The 19333-nt window shown below is 36.1% G+C and overlaps 1 protein-coding gene across 2 annotated transcripts in view; it reads right to left on the reverse strand.

Moving 5' to 3' along the window:
* Window positions 1-18947, reverse strand: part of LOC117327652 (ALK tyrosine kinase receptor-like) — a 43875-nt gene extending 24928 nt beyond the window's left edge. The window contains exon 1 of one of the 2 annotated variants that reach the window (XM_033884724.1): window positions 17564-18947. In XM_033884724.1, coding sequence (XP_033740615.1) covers window positions 17564-18188 — 625 coding nt within the window. In that variant the 5' untranslated portion in view covers window positions 18189-18947. The remainder of the gene's footprint in view (window positions 1-17563) is intronic. The other variant, XM_033884725.1, reaches the window with a different exon arrangement.
* Window positions 18948-19333: the final 386 nt, after the last annotated feature.

Raw genomic sequence — 19333 nt, forward strand, 5'->3', positions numbered from 1 at the left:
CGCCTTCACCTTATACCTTAGGGAACGATACGTGGGTGACCTAAGCTTTGCCACAACAGTCATGTCTATATGAAATTTAAAGTAAACGAGATAAATTCCAACGGCTAATTCCTAATGCACGCTTTATGTGTGTATCCTTCTGTCAATAAAATTCATAATAAAAGCTTGAATGAGAAAATATATCGAAGTTAGTTCTCGGAAAAAATTCAATAACCTTTTCATTTAATCATAATATTGCGTGATGGAATCTGTCAAAAGTTACCACCCACTCATACAATTAGTTCTCGGTCTGAATGGGATACCATGGGATACCAATCTGTTCCAGTCTGAAGGTGATATGAGAGAGTCTTTTATTTAATTACTGTCATTGTCCAAACTGTAATGGTTGAATACTATACAACTATTCTGAATATCTTACATCATATTTCGAATGTGTCTATCGTCCGACGTCTTGATAATTAAGAACTCGCGTGTTGTTTACAACATTGATCTGGTAATCAATTGTTTCGTAGATTCGCTGATTTGGATTAAAGATTGATCAAATTACCGATGCATATTTGATCAGGGTCCATACTTTCTTTTGATCCCACGCGTTGCAATTCTATTGATCAGAAAACAGGGAAGAAGGGATTAATCAATGTCCACCATTATGAGCATTATAAACACACAGATAGACAATAGAACCTGTAGACATACCATATAAAGCTGATTCATTGTGTATTCATTGTAAAACTAATTCTTTCTTTTTTTGAATTTACACACAAATGTAAATATTTGTGTAAATATTCTATAACATGTATTTTCCATGTTGTGAAATATACAGTTACAATGACACATTGCTATACAATTTTGTCCACAAAATGCATCATGACTAGGCATTGTAGTGAAAGGGACTAAAAGATTCATACAGACGTTTCACAACGGAACCTTGGTTATAAATATATGATAGCAAATGGGGAAAATATTGATATTAAAGTGTTATTATACCTTTCAGTCTCTGGAGGTCGAGTTAACATTAACACTGAGCTTCAAAAGACTGTTTCCTGATTCTATCAGACACATTATCATGGTACATCGATCTTTCCCGTGTAAAAAGTTCATTGATTTAGTTGTTAATTTTTTTGATGTACAACTGTGCAAGAAGTTTATTATTCTAAAAATGATGATGTAATGATGTCTAGTAGACCATCCAATTACATATTATATCCCTATTCATTCCTACAGAACGAAACCGTCAATATAGAGCTAAAGCTTGGTCCCGTGCCCGCTACATAACCTTTATATATGCGATTCATTGTGTAAGCTACAGCGATCTAGATAACAGTTCCTTTATTTATATGGTAATGAAATGTTATTAAGTGGTGATGAACTACAGGTCACATTTGTATATATTCAATTTAAATTCAGCTTTATTGCATTTTACGTGTTGATGAACTGCACTCTACATGCAAATGTTTTTAAACATTAAATCTAGTACACAAGTATTCAATCGAGTCGGTTAGCCTATGATAGGCTTTCGTGAGTCAAGTTAGACTTACTACATATTCAAAATACACGTAATTGCATTCAACAGACAACTTATAACAATATTGTAGTATATGTCACATTGACCTTTGTATTGATTCTATTGTGATACTCACTCAGAAGATTGTGTAATGTATACATGTGTCAAACGATTTCATATCTCCACAGATTACTACCCATCTGATATGTGGATTATATAATCTTAGTTCAGTACGTGGGATGTTTGACCTACAATAATGTTAGCTATATATTATACAACATATTCATACTCGTCTTTTTACCATCGCATTCCGATACATAATCTTAAATACTGGTGGTTTTCAATCTCAGCTCAGACCTTTTTAAATATTGCTACGTTTAATAATGTCGTTATTTGCATATGAGACCCAGCAAGACCGTTCATTAACTTATCGACCTGACGTTATGCGTCCCATTCATGTAGCAACGAGATTCGTCATTCCAAGTATGTTTCATCTTGGGTTCCCATGCATGATGGTACCACCATATATGGATGTTTGATTTGGTACAGGTGCTAACTCGTGTATGAAGGACATTAAGTCATACAATAGTATTCATAACGCGCATGTTTCTGGTGACGTGTTCTTGAGTGGTTCTCCGTTTCCAATCGAAACCTGACATAATCACGGCATTGGCATAAAAGCAGATCTTATAATAAAGACTACGACGTTTTAATCACCAAACACACATAAGCACTTTGGGAATTAGATACGTGAGACTGACATTCGGCAGCACTTGGACCGTGTTCAACGTTAGTCATGTAATATCGGTATATCCTTCACAGTTATTAGACATCGTATTTAGATGATAAAATATACGGGGTCGCAGCAGTGACTAAGAACTAATAATCAGTCCAAACATAAAGACTGTCATACGTCATGTGTTTCTATGTACAATATCTTTAAACTACATGCAAAGCATTGGTTAAATATAAGCGACGGTCGTGATCAGATTGGTGCCATTGTACAAGGACACCCTTGTTTGAGAGTCACCGATGTAACATGTAAAAGTCATCGTTAAATGTGATCACTTTAATCCCACAAAGCTAAGCGGTTCAACGATAACAATTACATAATCTGAAGTTATGCGGTAATGTTTAAAATGAAAGACAGTATTTCAGGATTCGTGATATTGTTGATAAAGATTTAGCTGGCACCTACACTAGGCAATTATCTGTGACCAGAAAAAATGCATTACCCGGACCAGAAGAGTATTCAAAACAAATGCATCCTTTTAATATTTATCCAATGCTTTCATTAAGTCAAAGGGCCTGTTCGTTTACACGGACATACCTAATAATTTGTGTTTAACATGTAATGTTTAAGGCATTGGTCATGACGGACCAACAGATGTTAATGTAGGCCTTGAAAATCTTTTCATGGCTCGTCAGAAAACACCAAAATATCGCAAGGTCTGTCCTAATTTCATGAACGAATAACCGCTCCAACAATTTGGAGCGATAAACGAAAACTACTTTAAGAATACACAAACAGTTGCTTGTTGATACGTAGCGTTATATTCTATTACCAATTCATTGTTTTATACCTAGCTACAACAGACATAGTCCTATTTCTATAATGATTGGCGTGTTGTCTGCATGTCCTACTACCGATCAAGCTATGTCTATTTTTTGGTATCCAATAGTTCCACCAGCTATGCACCGATGTCTGGTAGAATCTATTATTCCTAATGGCCGTATCCCATTAGTAGTTTTGTTTGTTGGCCGTTCTACCACCACAACATCTAGTGTTATATACGAGTCCTACAGCAGACACACCTGCTTCCTTTGATCCATATACAATAAAGAACCTTTTCTAGTAAATCTCGATTACCTATGGAGCTTAAGCATATCATATAGATCATGAACACATTTTTTCTATTTCAATGGTTTTCCAAGGAAACATATTTCTAAAATTTTATACCGTAGATAAAGTGATTTCTGCCTCAGTGAAAAAGTAAAAGATAGGAATTAAATGCCAAACGTCTACCCTAATCATTTAAACACAATCCATCAAATACCTACACCAGTTGGGTATAATTAGTCACGTATTTTCAAGCACATGCCCCTACTTCCGAATTTAAACCCGAGAATGTTGGCAGGGGACTGGGGAGGAGATAATAACAATCCCAAGATGAAATGTGGGACATCTGATAAGCTTTGAGCATATATTCTCCAATGAATTGTATAGTTAATATCCTATTGAGTTCTGATATAGGTATACCTGGAACTTTCTTCGAGTGAAATATTTGCTATTCAACGGTAGCCTCTTCCACCACCCAGAGTAGTGAAACATAGAAGAAACATAGCAAATGGACGAGTTTACTCACTACGTAAACTTAAATTGACACAACAGTAGAAGACTATAAAATAAACTATAAATTACAATAACACTGGTGTGTGATTACGTAACAAACTGTAACTAATTTGTACACTACAAACCAAACCTTTGCTAATTTGTTAACTACAAATCAAATCGTAACTACTCTGTAAACTACAAATGAAACAATAACTAATTTGTTAACTACAAACCAAATAGTAAACAATGTGTTAACTACAAGCCAAATAGTAACTAATGTGTTAACTACAAACCAAACCGTAACTACTCTGTAAACTACAAACCAAACCGTAACTAATTTCTAAACTACAAACCAAACCGTAACTACTCTGTAAACTACAAACCAAACCGTAACTAATTTCTAAACCACAAACCAAACCGTAACTAATTTCTAAACCACAAACCAATCCGTAACTAATTTCTAAACCACAAACCAAACCGTAACTACTCTGTAAACTACAGATTAAACCGTAACTTATTTGTAAACCACAAACCAATCCGTAACTTATTTGTAAACTACCAACCAAACCGTAACTAATTTGTTAACTACAAACCAAACCGTAATAATTTTGTAAAAATGATGACGAGATTTCTTGCTTACATATAAATAAAACAGAATTAATCACAGCCACTTTCATTACCTAACTGAACAGTATAACAGCTTGTCAGTGCGTTAACTTACTTAATTGTAAGCTACCATTATTCTGTGTTTTATTTACTAAACCAGTTAACTGGTTAATCTTTAAACTATCAAAGCCCCACGTCGTGTTTACCTACTAATCTTAAACTATCTCACAATTCGGTCGTGTCTACCGACTAAACTATAAACTGTCACAGTCCCAGCTCGTGTTTACTGACTAAACCATATACTGTCACAGTCCCAGCTCGTGTTTACTGACTAAACTATATACTGTCACAGTCCCAGCTCGTGTTTACTGACTAAACTATAAACTGTCACAGTCCCAGCTCGTGTTTACTGACTAAACTATATACTGTCACAGTCCCAGCTCGTGTTTACTGACTAAACTATATACTGTCACAGTCCCAGTTCGTGTTTACTGACTAAACTATAAACTGTCACAGTCCCAGCTCGTGTTTACTGACTAAACTATAAACTGTCACAGTCCCAGCCCGTGTTTACTGACTAAACTATATACTGTCACAGTCCCAGCTCGTGTTTACTGACTAAACTATATACTGTCACAGTCCCAGCTCGTGTTTACTGACTAAACTATAAACTGTCACAGTCCCAGCTCGTGTTTACTGACTAAACTATAAACTGTCACAGTCCCAGCTCGTGTTTACTGACTAAACTATATACTGTCACAGTCCCAGCTCGTGTTTACTGACTAAACTATAAACTGTCACAGTCCCAGCTCGTGTTTACTGACTAAACTATATACTGTCACAGTCCCAGCTCGTGTTTACTGACTAAACTATATACTGTCACAGTCCCAGCTCGTGTTTACTGACTAAACTATATACTGTCACAGTCCCAGCTCGTGTTTACTGACTAAACTATATACTGTCACAGTCCCAGCTCGTGTTTACTGACTAAACTATAAACTGTCACAGTCCCAGCTCGTGTTTACTGACTAAACTATAAACTGTCACAGTCCCAGCTCGTGTTTACTGACTAAACTATATACTGTCACAGTCCCAGCTCGTGTTTACTGACTAAACTATATACTGTCACAGTCCCAGCTCGTGTTTACTGACTAAACTATATACTGTCACAGTCCCAGCTCGTGTTTACTGACTAAACTATATACTGTCACAGTCCCAGCTCGTGTTTACTGACTAAACTATAAACTGTCACAGTCCCAGCTCGTGTTTACTGACTAAACTATATACTGTCACAGTCCCAGCTCGTGTTTACTGACCAAACTATATACTGTCACAGTCCCAGCTCGTGTTTACTGACCAAACTATATACTGTCACAGTCCCAGCTCGTGTTTACTGACTAAACTATATACTGTCACAGTCCCAGCTCGTGTTTACTGACTAAACTATATACTGTCACAGTCCCAGCTCGTGTTTACTGACTAAACTATATACTGTCACAGTCCCAGCTTGTGTTTACTGACTAAACTATAAACTGTCACAGTCCCAGCTTGTGTTTACTGACTAAACTATATACTGTCACAGTCCCAGCTCGTGTTTACTGACTAAACTATAAACTGTCACAGTCCCAGCTCGTGTTTACTGACTAAACTATATACTGTCACAGTCCCAGCTCGTGTTTACTGACTAAACTATAAACTGTCACAGTCCCAGCTCGTGTTTACTGACTAAACTATAAACTGTCACAGTCCCAGCTCGTGTTTACTGACTAAACTATAAACTGTCACAGTCCCAGCTCGTGTTTACTGACTAAACTATAAACTGTCACAGTCCCAGCTCGTGTTTACTGACTAAACTATAAACTGTCACAGTCCCAGCTCGTGTTTACTGACTAAACCATATACTGTCACAGTCCCAGCTCGTGTTTACCTACTAAACTATAAACTGTCACAGTCCCAGCTCGTGTTTACTGACTAAACTATATACTGTCACAGTCCCAGCTCGTGTTTACTGACTAAACTATAAACTGTCACAGTCCCAGCTCGTGTTTACTGACTAAACTATATACTGTCACAGTCCCAGCTCGTGTTTACTGACTAAACTATAAACTGTCACAGTCCCAGCTCGTGTCTACTGACTAAACTATATACTGTCACAGTCCCAGCTCATGTTTACTGACCAAACTATATACTGTCACAGTCCCAGCTCGTGTTTACTGACTAAACCATATACTGTCACAGTCCCAGCTCGTGTTTACTGACCAAATATAAACTGTCACAGTCCCAGCTCGTGTTTACTGACTAAACTATATACTGTCACAGTCCCAGCTCGTGTTTACTGACTAAACTATATACTGTCACAGTCCCAGCTCGTGTTTACTGACTAAACTATATACTGTCACAGTCCCAGCTCGTGTTTACTGACTAAACTATAAACTGTCACAGTCCCAGCTCGTGTTTACTGACCAAATATAAACTGTCACAGTCCCAGCTCGTGTTTACTGACTAAACTATATACTGTCACAGTCCCAGCTCGTGTTTACTGACTAAACTATATACTGTCACAGTCCCAGCTCGTGTTTACTGACTAAACTATAAACTGTCACAGTCCCAGCTCGTGTTTACTGACTAAACTATAAACTGTCACAGTCCCAGCTCGTGTTTACTGACTAAACTATAAACTGTCACAGTCCCAGCTCGTGTTTACTGACTAAACTATAAACTGTCACAGTCCCAGCTCGTGTTTACTGACTAAACTATAAACTGTCACAGTCCCAGCTCGTGTTTACTGACTAAACTATAAACTGTCACAGTCCCAGCTCGTTTTTACTGACTAAACTATATACTGTCACAGTCCCAGCTCGTGTTTACTGACTAAACTATATACTGTCACAGTCCCAGCTCGTGTTTACTGACTAAACTATATACTGTCACAGTCCCAGCTCGTGTTTACTGACCAAATATAAATTGACACAACCCCGGCTCATGTTTACTGTCTTAAGTATAAACTGTCACAGCCTTCGGACTGTATTTACACAGCATTGAAACCAAGTTAACTATTAACTCATTGCAAAAGTAACACTGCACATGGCAGCGTTAACTCTTTAACGGACAAAACTATACTCGGCAGTAACAGACTGACGAACAACATTCTATATCTAGTTCACCATAGAAAAGACATACAGCCAAATACTATATCATAGCATAAAACATAATAATGTGTGTTTTACATAAAAATATCAATGTCATACACGAATAATTTATATCTAGAAATGTACATAATGGCAATAATATAAAACTATTCTATCAACTCCAGAATCTAGCCGTATTGTGTGGATTCCTTCAGACATACATATATCGTTTAACTACTTAAGACTGCAATCAAACTGTCAGTTTCAGTTGAGGTAGATCAACATTTACCAATTACCTAGGACATTTATGAAGCAGACTTTAACCAATACCCGGTTTGATGAAGCTGCAATACCATGTTCTCTTGGCTTAAGTGCACTGTACAACACAGTCCCTTGATTGAGGTAAACTAGAAGTTAATATTGCTGTATATTTTCATTAGATGTAGATATAATTGAAAGACTTGGTTTTTGTCTGCTAACGTCATATAAAATCATGATAAAATATTAGCAATGATTAGTTTTATTATATAATGGAGACAGTAGGTTGATACCGTTAACATTATAGTACACACAGATTAACAAAGCATGCTACTTATCATAGGAGAGGGTTGCTAATAGAGACCTACCATTATCTGGTAAGTCACTTTTTGAGATCTCCTGTTATCTGTAGCGACTGAAGTTAAACGTACTAATGCTTCTTCATGTATTTTCACTTCTATTTTAGTGATGGTATTAGACGGAATTGTACATATCATATCGCAGTTTCCTGGTTATCCATTCAATAAAAGTATGCCATAACTTAGTATTCAAATCATTCAAAATAACGCCGAGCCATGGTTGATTTGGATGTTATCATTTTCAATCGATTCTCCAATTATTATTGTTATATATTTTTTTCAAGATTTAAAAGAAATCTACTCGTACTCTTTAACTGGTTGCTATAAAACAAGATGATATATATATATAGATTATAGATACATGTATGTGTATAATGAGTTTACCTGGTTACTTGGATAACTTTTTCTACATAGTTTAGGATATAATACTTGATATGTAAGATATCTAAGTATAGCAGGAGTGTATTCATTCGCGCAGAACAGTGTCTATCATGCAATGCGCAAGTATTAACGCACTGGCGTCAAAGATCGCTGATAAATATTGTACTCGCTTCACGGTATATTGTTTTGCTGATATGGTTTGGCAATGGCAGCAGTCAGGTGCAACGACAAAGCCAAAAAGTTCCAAAATAGATACCGTTATCATGAAAAACAAACAGTTTTCAGAACATTCCCGTCAAAACAACATGACGAAACATGAACTCGGTATGATGTGTAATGTGGATAAACAAACCAAAAATAGGTTGTACGAACATTTACTACGGAATGACGCTCTGATCAAAGGATAACTCTTTTTAAAACAGGCATTAAAATGTCATTTCCAGGAGCACATAGTTTGTATTATGTGTACTGAAGTTAATAACAGTCAAGTTTATTTCAGTATTTGACGATTAAGATTAAGATAAAATGTTTAAGTATTACTTATCTTATATGTCTCATCGTTAAAACTGTTATTGATCACATGAGATTGTTAAATCACCATATAGAATTGATCGAATTTCAGTAACAAACCAAAATTAGTCAGTTTTGACTTTCCACACTAGAACGTTTCATCTCTGACCCTTTGACACACTGGATAATCAGACATGGCAGTGTGTTGATGATATAGTAATGGAAACCCATAAACACCCACTGATGAGGAGATATAGATCCAAGAGGTTCGTGTCCTCAGCTGCACATACACAGTAATTACAGGGGATTGTAAGGAAATCAATATAACGAAACATTAACTGGTCTTTGTTTGCGTCGCGAAAATGTGATAATATATTTATACATAAATATACTGTAAACATCCTGAAATACGAGTAGAGTGTTAAGACAGGAAAACAAAGAAGCCGATTTGAGTTTTAATTGATTTTTTAATTGATCTATGTGAAAAGTACCGACACATCAACAAACATAACGATTTAAACGGCGAGTATTAGCAAGTACAGTATTAAAGAAACCATGTCGGCAACGACATGAGGGACTCGAAGAGAAAACATTTTAGGGTAAACCCGATGTTGGTGTCAATGTCACTAGCTAGTGTCTTGTATTTATTTGGGATGGCAGGAAATAAATCGTACATTTACGTAATATTAAGGTTGACCAGATGAACGGGATACATACTGTCAATGAAGATTTGCATGATATATAATATCTAATATGATTGGACGTCCAGGGCCTATTGGTACATAATAGCAAGGATGATTGGAAGTACAGGGCATATTGGTACATGATATCAATGGTGATTGGACGTACAGGGTCTATTGGTACTGTACATGATATCAAGGATGGTTGGACGTACAGGGTATATTAGTACATGATATCAAGGATGACTGGACGTACATGGCCAATTGGAACATGATATCAAGGATGATTGGACGTACAGAGTATATTAGTACATGATATCAAGGATGACTGGACGTACATGGCCTATTGGTATATGATATCAAGGATGGTTGGGCGTACAGGGTAAATTGGTACATGATATCAAGGATGACTGGACGTACATGGCCTATTGGTATATGATATCAAGGATGATTGGACGTACATGGTCTATTGGTACATAATACCAAGGATGACTGGACGTACAGGGTAAATTGGTACATAATATCAAGGATAACTGGACGTATAGGGTCTATTAGCACCTGATATCAAGGATGATTGGACGTACATGGTCTATTGGTACATGATATCAAGGATGATTGGACGTACATGGTCTATTGGTACATAATACCAAGGATGACTGGACGTACAGGGTAAATTGGTACATAATATCAAGGATTACTGGACGTATAGGGTCTATTAGCACCTGATATCAAGGATGATTGGACGTCCAGGGCCTATTGGTACATGATATCAAGGATGACTGGACGTACAGGGTATATTGGTACATGATATCAAGGATGATTGGGCGTACAGGGCCTATTGGTATATGATATCAAGGGTGATTGGACGTACAGGGTATATTGGTACTGTACATGATATCAAGGATGGTTGGACGTACAGGGTATATTAGTACATGATATCAAGGATGACTGGACGTACATGGCCAATTGGTACATGATATCAAGGATGATTGGACGTACAGAGTATATTAGTACATGATATCAAGGATGACTGGACGTACATGGCCTATTGGTATATGATATCAAGGATGATTGGACGTACATGGTCTATTGGTACATGATATCAAGGATGACTCGACGTACATGGTCTATTGGTACATAATATCAAGGATGGTTGGACGTACAGGGTCTATTAGCACCTGATATCAAGGATGATTGGACGTACATGGTCTATTGGTACATGCTATCAAGGATGGTTGGACGTATAGGGTCTATTGGTACATAATACCAAGGATGATTGGTCGTACAGGGTCTATTAGCACCTGATATCAAGGATGACTGGACGTACATGGTCTATTGGTACATGATATCAAGGATGATTGGTCGTACAGGGTCTATTGGTACATGATATCAAGGATGACTCGACGTACATGGTCTATTGGTACATAATATCAAGGATGGTTGGACGTACAGGGTCTATTAGCACCTGATATCAAGGATGATTGGACGTACATGGTCTATTGGTACATGCTATCAAGGATGACTGGACGTACAGGGTATATTGGTACATAATATCAAGGATGATTGGACTTACAGGGTCTATTGGTACATAATATTAAGGATGATTGGACGTACATGGTATATTGGTACATGATATCAAGGATGATTGGATGTACATGGTCTATTGGTACATAATATCAAGGATGACTGGACGTACATGGTATATTGGTACATATTATCAAGGATGATTGGACGTACAGGGTCTATTGGTACATGATATTAAGGATGATTGGACGTACAGAGTCTATTGGTAAATGATATCAAGGATGATTGGACGTACAGGGACTATTGGTACATGATATCAAGGATTATTGGACGTACAGGGTATATTAGTACATGATATCAAGGATGGCTGGACGTACAGGGTCTATTGGTACATGATATCAAGGATGATTGGACATACAGGGTCTATTAGTATATGATATCAAGGATGATTGGACGAACATGGTCTATTGGTACATGATAGCAAGGACGATTGGACCGTACAGGCCCTATTGGTACATAATATCAATGATGACGGGATGTACATGGCATATTATTACATGATATTACTGATAAGGGGATGTACTGGGTAAGGATGTTGGGGCGTTCAGGATAAATATTATCAAGGAATCCAGGCTGGCGGGTAGTGGTTGACAGCGCTATGGAATATTCTAATCCAAAACATGTACGACATCAATCATTCTTCTTTACTTGAGACCAAGGGGACCCCAGAGCCCCATACAGTTTGTATATCTATATTTCGGGTGTTCCCTATTTGATAGTTGCTTATGACCGACTTGTATAATTTCCGTGACATATCTTTATAAGTAACTTACATGTGTACATTTCAGATTATCACATATACTGGTTGATAAAGACTTCAGTTTTTTTTTCATTTCTCGTCACCATGATCTTAATATGGGAATCGATATTTCCTTGTGCATAATTAAGGTTGGATGATATTATAATGTTCATTCATTGGTTTATAAATTTCCTTGCCACAATCCCAATTCTCACTTTGAGGACGTGACTTATCTGGACGTTTCATTGTACATTTAAAGCGCCCTTGAAAATATTCCTGTAACAACCGATGTTGAGATCTTAGTACTTTTTAAGTAGTGTAATATAAACCTTACCTGTGTTTTGAAATGTTCTGTTTGTATCAATTTAAATTTCAAATGACGTTTGTACTGGCCTTGGTAATCCTTGTTTTTTCTGTCGACCATTAATATAACGTCGGTCTAAGCCCGGGATAATTCGGAGATAATTGTTAAATGATTTAGTTATCGACCGGTAACCTGTCGATATCCGTGTATTACTGTCTTTGTTCTATCTGTATCGGTTTTATCGTCATTAGTTGATATCTCCTATTACATCTGTGTAAACGACTGACATGTAGTTCACGGCCCGATAACTTCGTTTACAGTTGAATCATTACCGTATGTGTTTTACTGCCAACTAGACGACAGTGTGTCTTTGTCTGGGGTCATGCATAGTTGTACTTGTAATCCAATGCATGAAGATAAATATGTAGGCTTTATGTTTTTCGTGTCGTCACTGATGAAGAATGACTTGGTGAAACTCTAGTCATAACATACATGGCCTAATTGATATATCCTATCCCAAACATTAAGTGTATTTTAACTGTACCTATTACCATTTTATAACGTAGATTTTGAATAGGACTGTCTCATTAACCATAACATGTACGCGTTGATCCTTTTAAACCATTCGATGAATCAATATATCTTAAATGTTTAATACAACATAGACAATTAACCGTTTTTTTTATTTGTGAAACAATTTAACCATTTCGAGACCTCTGATTATCGTTCCACCATTGAAATGTTTTTAATAGGGCAGGTAATCTTCAATATTTACAAGTGACCAGTTTAAGACCTTTGGATCATGATATACAGTAGGATTTGGATGATGAAGTATTTTATCCAATAAACATAGATGTTCGTCACCTTACTACCTATAATTACACAATGGCAGGAGCTACTCTGCATTACGAAATATATATACTTACTAAAAGAGGTTAATTTATGACAAAAATAAATACCACATCACAATAGGCCCTGCGTGCTATGATTATGATATTAATTACTCTTGAATGTAACCACTTCAATTTCCTCTGAGTTGCTGTGTAGTACAGAGGGGAAGCAGTGCAGCAAACATAAGTTATCTAACTAAGTTATCTATGCTAATTTACTTGTTTTTCTAGGCTGAACATTAACTTACCCATGATTTGTGAAAGCATTTATATATAAATAAGTGCTGTTTGTTTTCACATTCTTCGTATACACATCCATACACAAGAGATAGTTCAGGGCCATACACGTCATATCGTGTCAAATAACCATAACTACTAACAATTAATCATGTTTCAATACGGACAGATATTCACTAATTAAAGGGCAGACGTATTCATCATGGATTAATACACATCAGATATATTTACTGATAGGTAGGTAGATAGATAGATATCTTATAAAGACGATTCCCTGTGTCTTCTGTTTGATAATTGTGGACCACGATCCGGTATATCTCTACGGAGTACACACCACGACGACTGTAATTAATTCAGACATGCTTCTTACCTTTCTAATTTAACTTATTGTTAATAAGACGTCCCTTATCTACCTTCATCTTAACTTATCTGATAAAGGTATTACAGTTATATAAATCAGAGCGTACTCTCCATAGTAAATTGCCGGGCATTACGTGTAGGAAATCACTGCATATTTCCAATTCAAATATGTTAATTGATTAAATAAACAACATGACTGAGTAACAACCAAAGGCTATAGCTGCTTATATGTGTCACATATAATGATCACATATAATAGCGATGACACCTGTAAAAACAAGTACCCTGCTTCCGTAAGGTTATCGATATGCAGTGTAAATGTTGACCACAGGCTGATGGGTCTGGGCTACCAATGTTCCTCTTTACATATGTATGGTGTATATAACTACCATTATCGCCCTCTAACTAATTAACATATCTACAATCATGCTGAGTCCTGGGTTTCTTACAATAGTTTATAATGTCGTTATGCTTGATATATTTGGTACGTTATTTGATGTACAAACTATGGATATAACATCAAACTATCAAACGAGCTTTCATGTTGTCAGTTTAATGGCGATTTACATAGAAAGTACAGAACAAACAAATCACAAGATAGAAACAATTTTGAAATTAAATTAATCTTCAATAGAATTTTCTAGGGGCTTAATATAGAACCAAATGAGATGCGTTCATAGCACTATATAGATAAGGCCGTGTCTATCTGGAAAAGACAGGGTACATAGTAATACAATAAAAGACAGGGTACATAGTAATAAAATAAAAGACAGGGTACATAGTAATACAATAAATGAATGGTAAGTTTTGGTCGATATTTATTTGGAAATTGTCAAAAGAACAAAAGAAGGCAAGGACGTCAGTACATATTTATGTCTGCATTACAAGGAACAGAAAGAGTCACTAACTCATTACAAAGTATAGGGCGAGTCACTAACTCGTTATGGGTTGTTATCGTATTATAAAGTATAGGGCGAGTCACTAACTCGTTATGGGTTGTTATCGTATTACAAAGTATAGGGCGAGTCACTAACTCGTTATGGGTTGTTATCGTATTACAAAGTATAGGGCGAGTCACTAACTCGGTATGGGTGGTTATCGTAATATATTATAATTCTTTTTGATAAGAATACAAGAACTGTAATGATGACGTCATGATGAAATTCTGTATCATTTTAACAAGTACTGGCGAATGTAACAGATCTCTATCACCTGATATGTTCCATTTGGAAGGGTTATGTTCATAATGTTATCATATAGCCTCTCTGTCTGCAATGCAATGCTATTATTATATGTATGTAGAAAAAATAAGTTATTGAAATGCAAACCAAACGATGGCGCAAAGCTGTGGCTGATAAAGAACGTATGTACAACAGCAAAATGATGTGATGATAAGAATCAGTGTAATATAACGTACAGTGTAACGACCTAAATATACTGTGTAAACAACCGTGTGGTGATATCAACAATACATATATATGTTATGAAATTACTATTAGGCCGAATGATATAATTATGTTTACTAACACTAATTCCGCTTAATATCATGATGATATCATCATTCATTGTTAAGATACATTGTATCTATAGTATATGTAGCGATATCAACATTCTCAGTAACATTATCAACATTAATGTTACTTTATCGACATTCTTATTGAATATCTCAAAGTAATGGGTTACAATATAAACGTTTTCAGTAACGATATCAACATTATGTGTAACGATATCAACACTATGTGTTACGATATCAACATTTTGTGTAACGATATCAACATTATGTGTAACGATATCAACATTATGTGTAACGATATCAACATTATGTGTAACGATATCAACATTATGTGTAACGATATCAACATTTTGTGTAACGATATCAACATTATGTGTAACGATATCAACATTTTGTGTTACGATATCAACATTTTGTGTTACGATATCAACATTATGTGTAACGATATCAACATTATGTGTAACGATATCAACATTATGTGTAACGATATCAACATTATGTGTAACGATATCAACATTATGTGTAACGATATCAACATTATGTGTAACGATATCAACATTATGTGTTATGGAATCAACATTCATAGTAATGATGTCAACGACATGTGTTATGGAATCAACATTCTTAGTAATGATGTCAACACCATGTGTTATGGTATCAACGTTCTTAGTAATGATGTCAACACCATGTGTTATGGTATCAACATTCTTAGTAATGGTGTCAACACAATGTGTTATGGTATCAACATTCTTAGTAATGGTGTCAACATCATGTGTTATGGTATCAACATTTTTAGTAATGGTGTCAACACCATGTGTTATGGAATCAACATTCTTAGTAATGGTGTCAACACCATGTGTTATGGTATCAACATTCTTAGTAATGGTGTCAACACCATGTGTTATGGAATCAACATTCTTAGTAATGGTGTCAACACCATGTGTTATGGTATCAACATTCTTAGTAATGGTGTCAACGACATGTGTTATGGTATCAACATTCTTAGTAATGGTGTCAACACCATGTGTTATGGAATCAACATTCTTAGTAATGGTGTCAACACCATGTGTTATGGTATCAACATTCTTAGTAATGGTGTCAACACCATGTGTTATGGTATCAACATTCTTATTAATGAAGTCAACGACATGTGTTATGGAATCAACATTCTTAGTAATGGTGTCAACACCATGTGTTATGGAATCAACATTCTTAGTAATGATGTCAACATCATGTGTTATGGTATCAACGTTCTTAGTAATGATGTCAACACCATGTGTTATGGTATCAACATTCTTAGTAATGGTGTCAACACCATGTGTTATGGAATCAACATTCTTAGTAATGATGTCAACATCATGTGTTATGGTATCAACGTTCTTAGTAATGATGTCAACACCATGTGTTATGGAATCAACGTTCTTAGTAATGGTGTCAACACCATGTGTTATGGTATCAACATTCTTAGTAATGATGTCAACACCATGTGTTATGGTATCAACATTCCGAGTAACATCAACATATGTGTGGTGATGAAAATGATATCATCAATTCTCAGTTAAAGATCTTAAGCGTTTTGTTAATCACATACATGTACTTTGATTGAAGTGTTTATGGACATAATTTGAGAGAACGAAGTTTTGACAAATCAAAAAAGGCCTAAGGGCGTTATATATCTGACACAGAATTGTGTTTCAGCATACATATCGTCTATTAACGCATGTCACATATATAGATACATGTAAGTTATAGTGTTCATAAGGGGATTTATAACTGTATAGCTTCGTTGTTTTGTGAATTACGCTAGCAGACGGAATATAAATAATGAATTCTTTGTATCCGACCAAGCATCAACTATTTGAAATTCTTGTACTCTGAGCAACATATTTAGCTGATAAAACAATACACACCGAACAGGTAAGTATTGTTAGTCTTCCACCCAAACCTGACTTATTGATGACAGTGATGTCTAACTTTCAAACTCTCGGTATGATGCGTACAAGAATTGACTTGTTGTTGCTCGTAATGAACAAAAATATCTAATAAATTAAATACATCTGTAAAATAATTCTCCGATGAATATTGAGTAAACAAAATGGGTTTGTCGCAACAACAAAAAAAGTCATCAGCACAATTTATACTCTGCAAACAAATAAAAAAAAATCATAAACCTACCTTCGGGTTCAAGAGACACGGCAGCCGATACTAGTCCTGCTGAGTTGGAAGTCTTTTCCTCCATAGCTTCATTTTTCTGACTCAGTATAAGTTGAAATTCAATAAAATCCTTTCCTTCTTCGCTGCTCTTACAGTCTGTTATATCAAATAAGTCAGTGTCCACAATCATTCCGAACGTATGTTGGGCCGAGCATGTCGCTGCCATTTTATCAGAAGGTTTTGTAATATCTTTTTGGAGATCGTAAGATAAAGAAAAATTGTTTGATGATAATTGCAAAATTATACATGAACCGGAAGTTAATAGATTCACTTCACCAGTAGCTATCACTGTAGACGATGGCGGAGTGTCTGTATTCTTGGTTGGCGTAGTTTTAGGACACGGGAACGAGAATTCCAATTCCAAAGTTGCAGAATTCAAAAATCTACCCGTAAATACGGATAAAGTGTCCGATGATATTTCATCGCGAATTTCGTACTGAAGATCGCCAACATTGTTATCTGAATAATCTGATAGACGATATTTCTCCGATATGGAAACGTTTAATTGAACAGCTCCACTGACTAAAACTAGTACTTGGATACTGTATAAAATCCCAATGATTTGTGTTGTTGATTTCACAGCCATGGTATATGTTGTTGTTTGTGATCTCAGGAAACCACATCAAACACTGCTGTATCTTTTACACAGTGACAATTTCTCGAACAACTATTGAACTTATAATCACTAACTTATGCCTCCATTTCCATTGGATATCTGTGGTGACACTGTGAGAACCGGTAATCCCCTGTTCCACTTAAACAATAGCGTCAATTATAATATTTCATAATTTATCCTCACCAACATCCGACCGAGACGGCACACAGTCAGTTATTGGGTGTAGCGCGCATGAATGAGCAGGAGACTGGGATCGATCTTAATACAGCCTAGTGTGTAGTAGTACACAGCCGCGTGCTTACTACGCCATACACCCCCAGTTAATTCATAAAAAAACTAAAGTGGCTGTACATTCCCACGCAGAAAGAAGTCAGAACATCAGGAGGAAGGCATCGCGACTATTTGTATGATAATGGTTCTGTATGGTCTCCCGATGTGTCAAATACCTAAAGCCACGAAGACGTACTGTTGGTATGGCATTGGTACAGCAGGCACGTAAACACAGTAGATATTAGTTTGGTCACCGCTAATTAGTTCCATTTGTATACTCCAGTAATAAGTGCCGTTCCGGAATACAATATACAAGTATGTGAGCTGTATGTATAGGAAACATTTATTGTTTTTCCACTTACATACAATATGGAACTGTGGTCCTTACGTTAGTAGTTGGCAGTAAAATAACGGCTTGTCAATATCTTGTTGTGAAAAGGTTACGTTATTTTCAGTTTAGCGATATTATCGAAGAAATTCTAGTCGGATCGATCACCCGTGAAATGGTTATGTCGTAAAGGTAGTAAAGACCAAGTAGGTTCAATACTGTAATACACATATGTATTGTTCTCCGGGATCCTGTAAGTACGTCCCACCCGACAAAAACATATATCTACGGTGGTTTTTCTAAATTATATGGGTCAAAGGACCCAGTTGCGTTCGTCAAAACAACACGCTACAGAAACGCTGACTGTACAGGATATCAGTTATCGTGTAGGAACTAGCACACTGTAATTATTCTCAGCTAAAATAAGAAAAATATAATTACCACAATAAGATAAGATACTTTTGTAGTTGTTATTATTGGCGATTGGTGTCTGGATAGACTAGTATAATACCTACTA

Source organism: Pecten maximus, chromosome 5 (genome assembly GCF_902652985.1).
Source record: "Pecten maximus chromosome 5, xPecMax1.1, whole genome shotgun sequence".
NCBI lineage: Eukaryota > Metazoa > Mollusca > Bivalvia > Pectinida > Pectinidae > Pecten > Pecten maximus.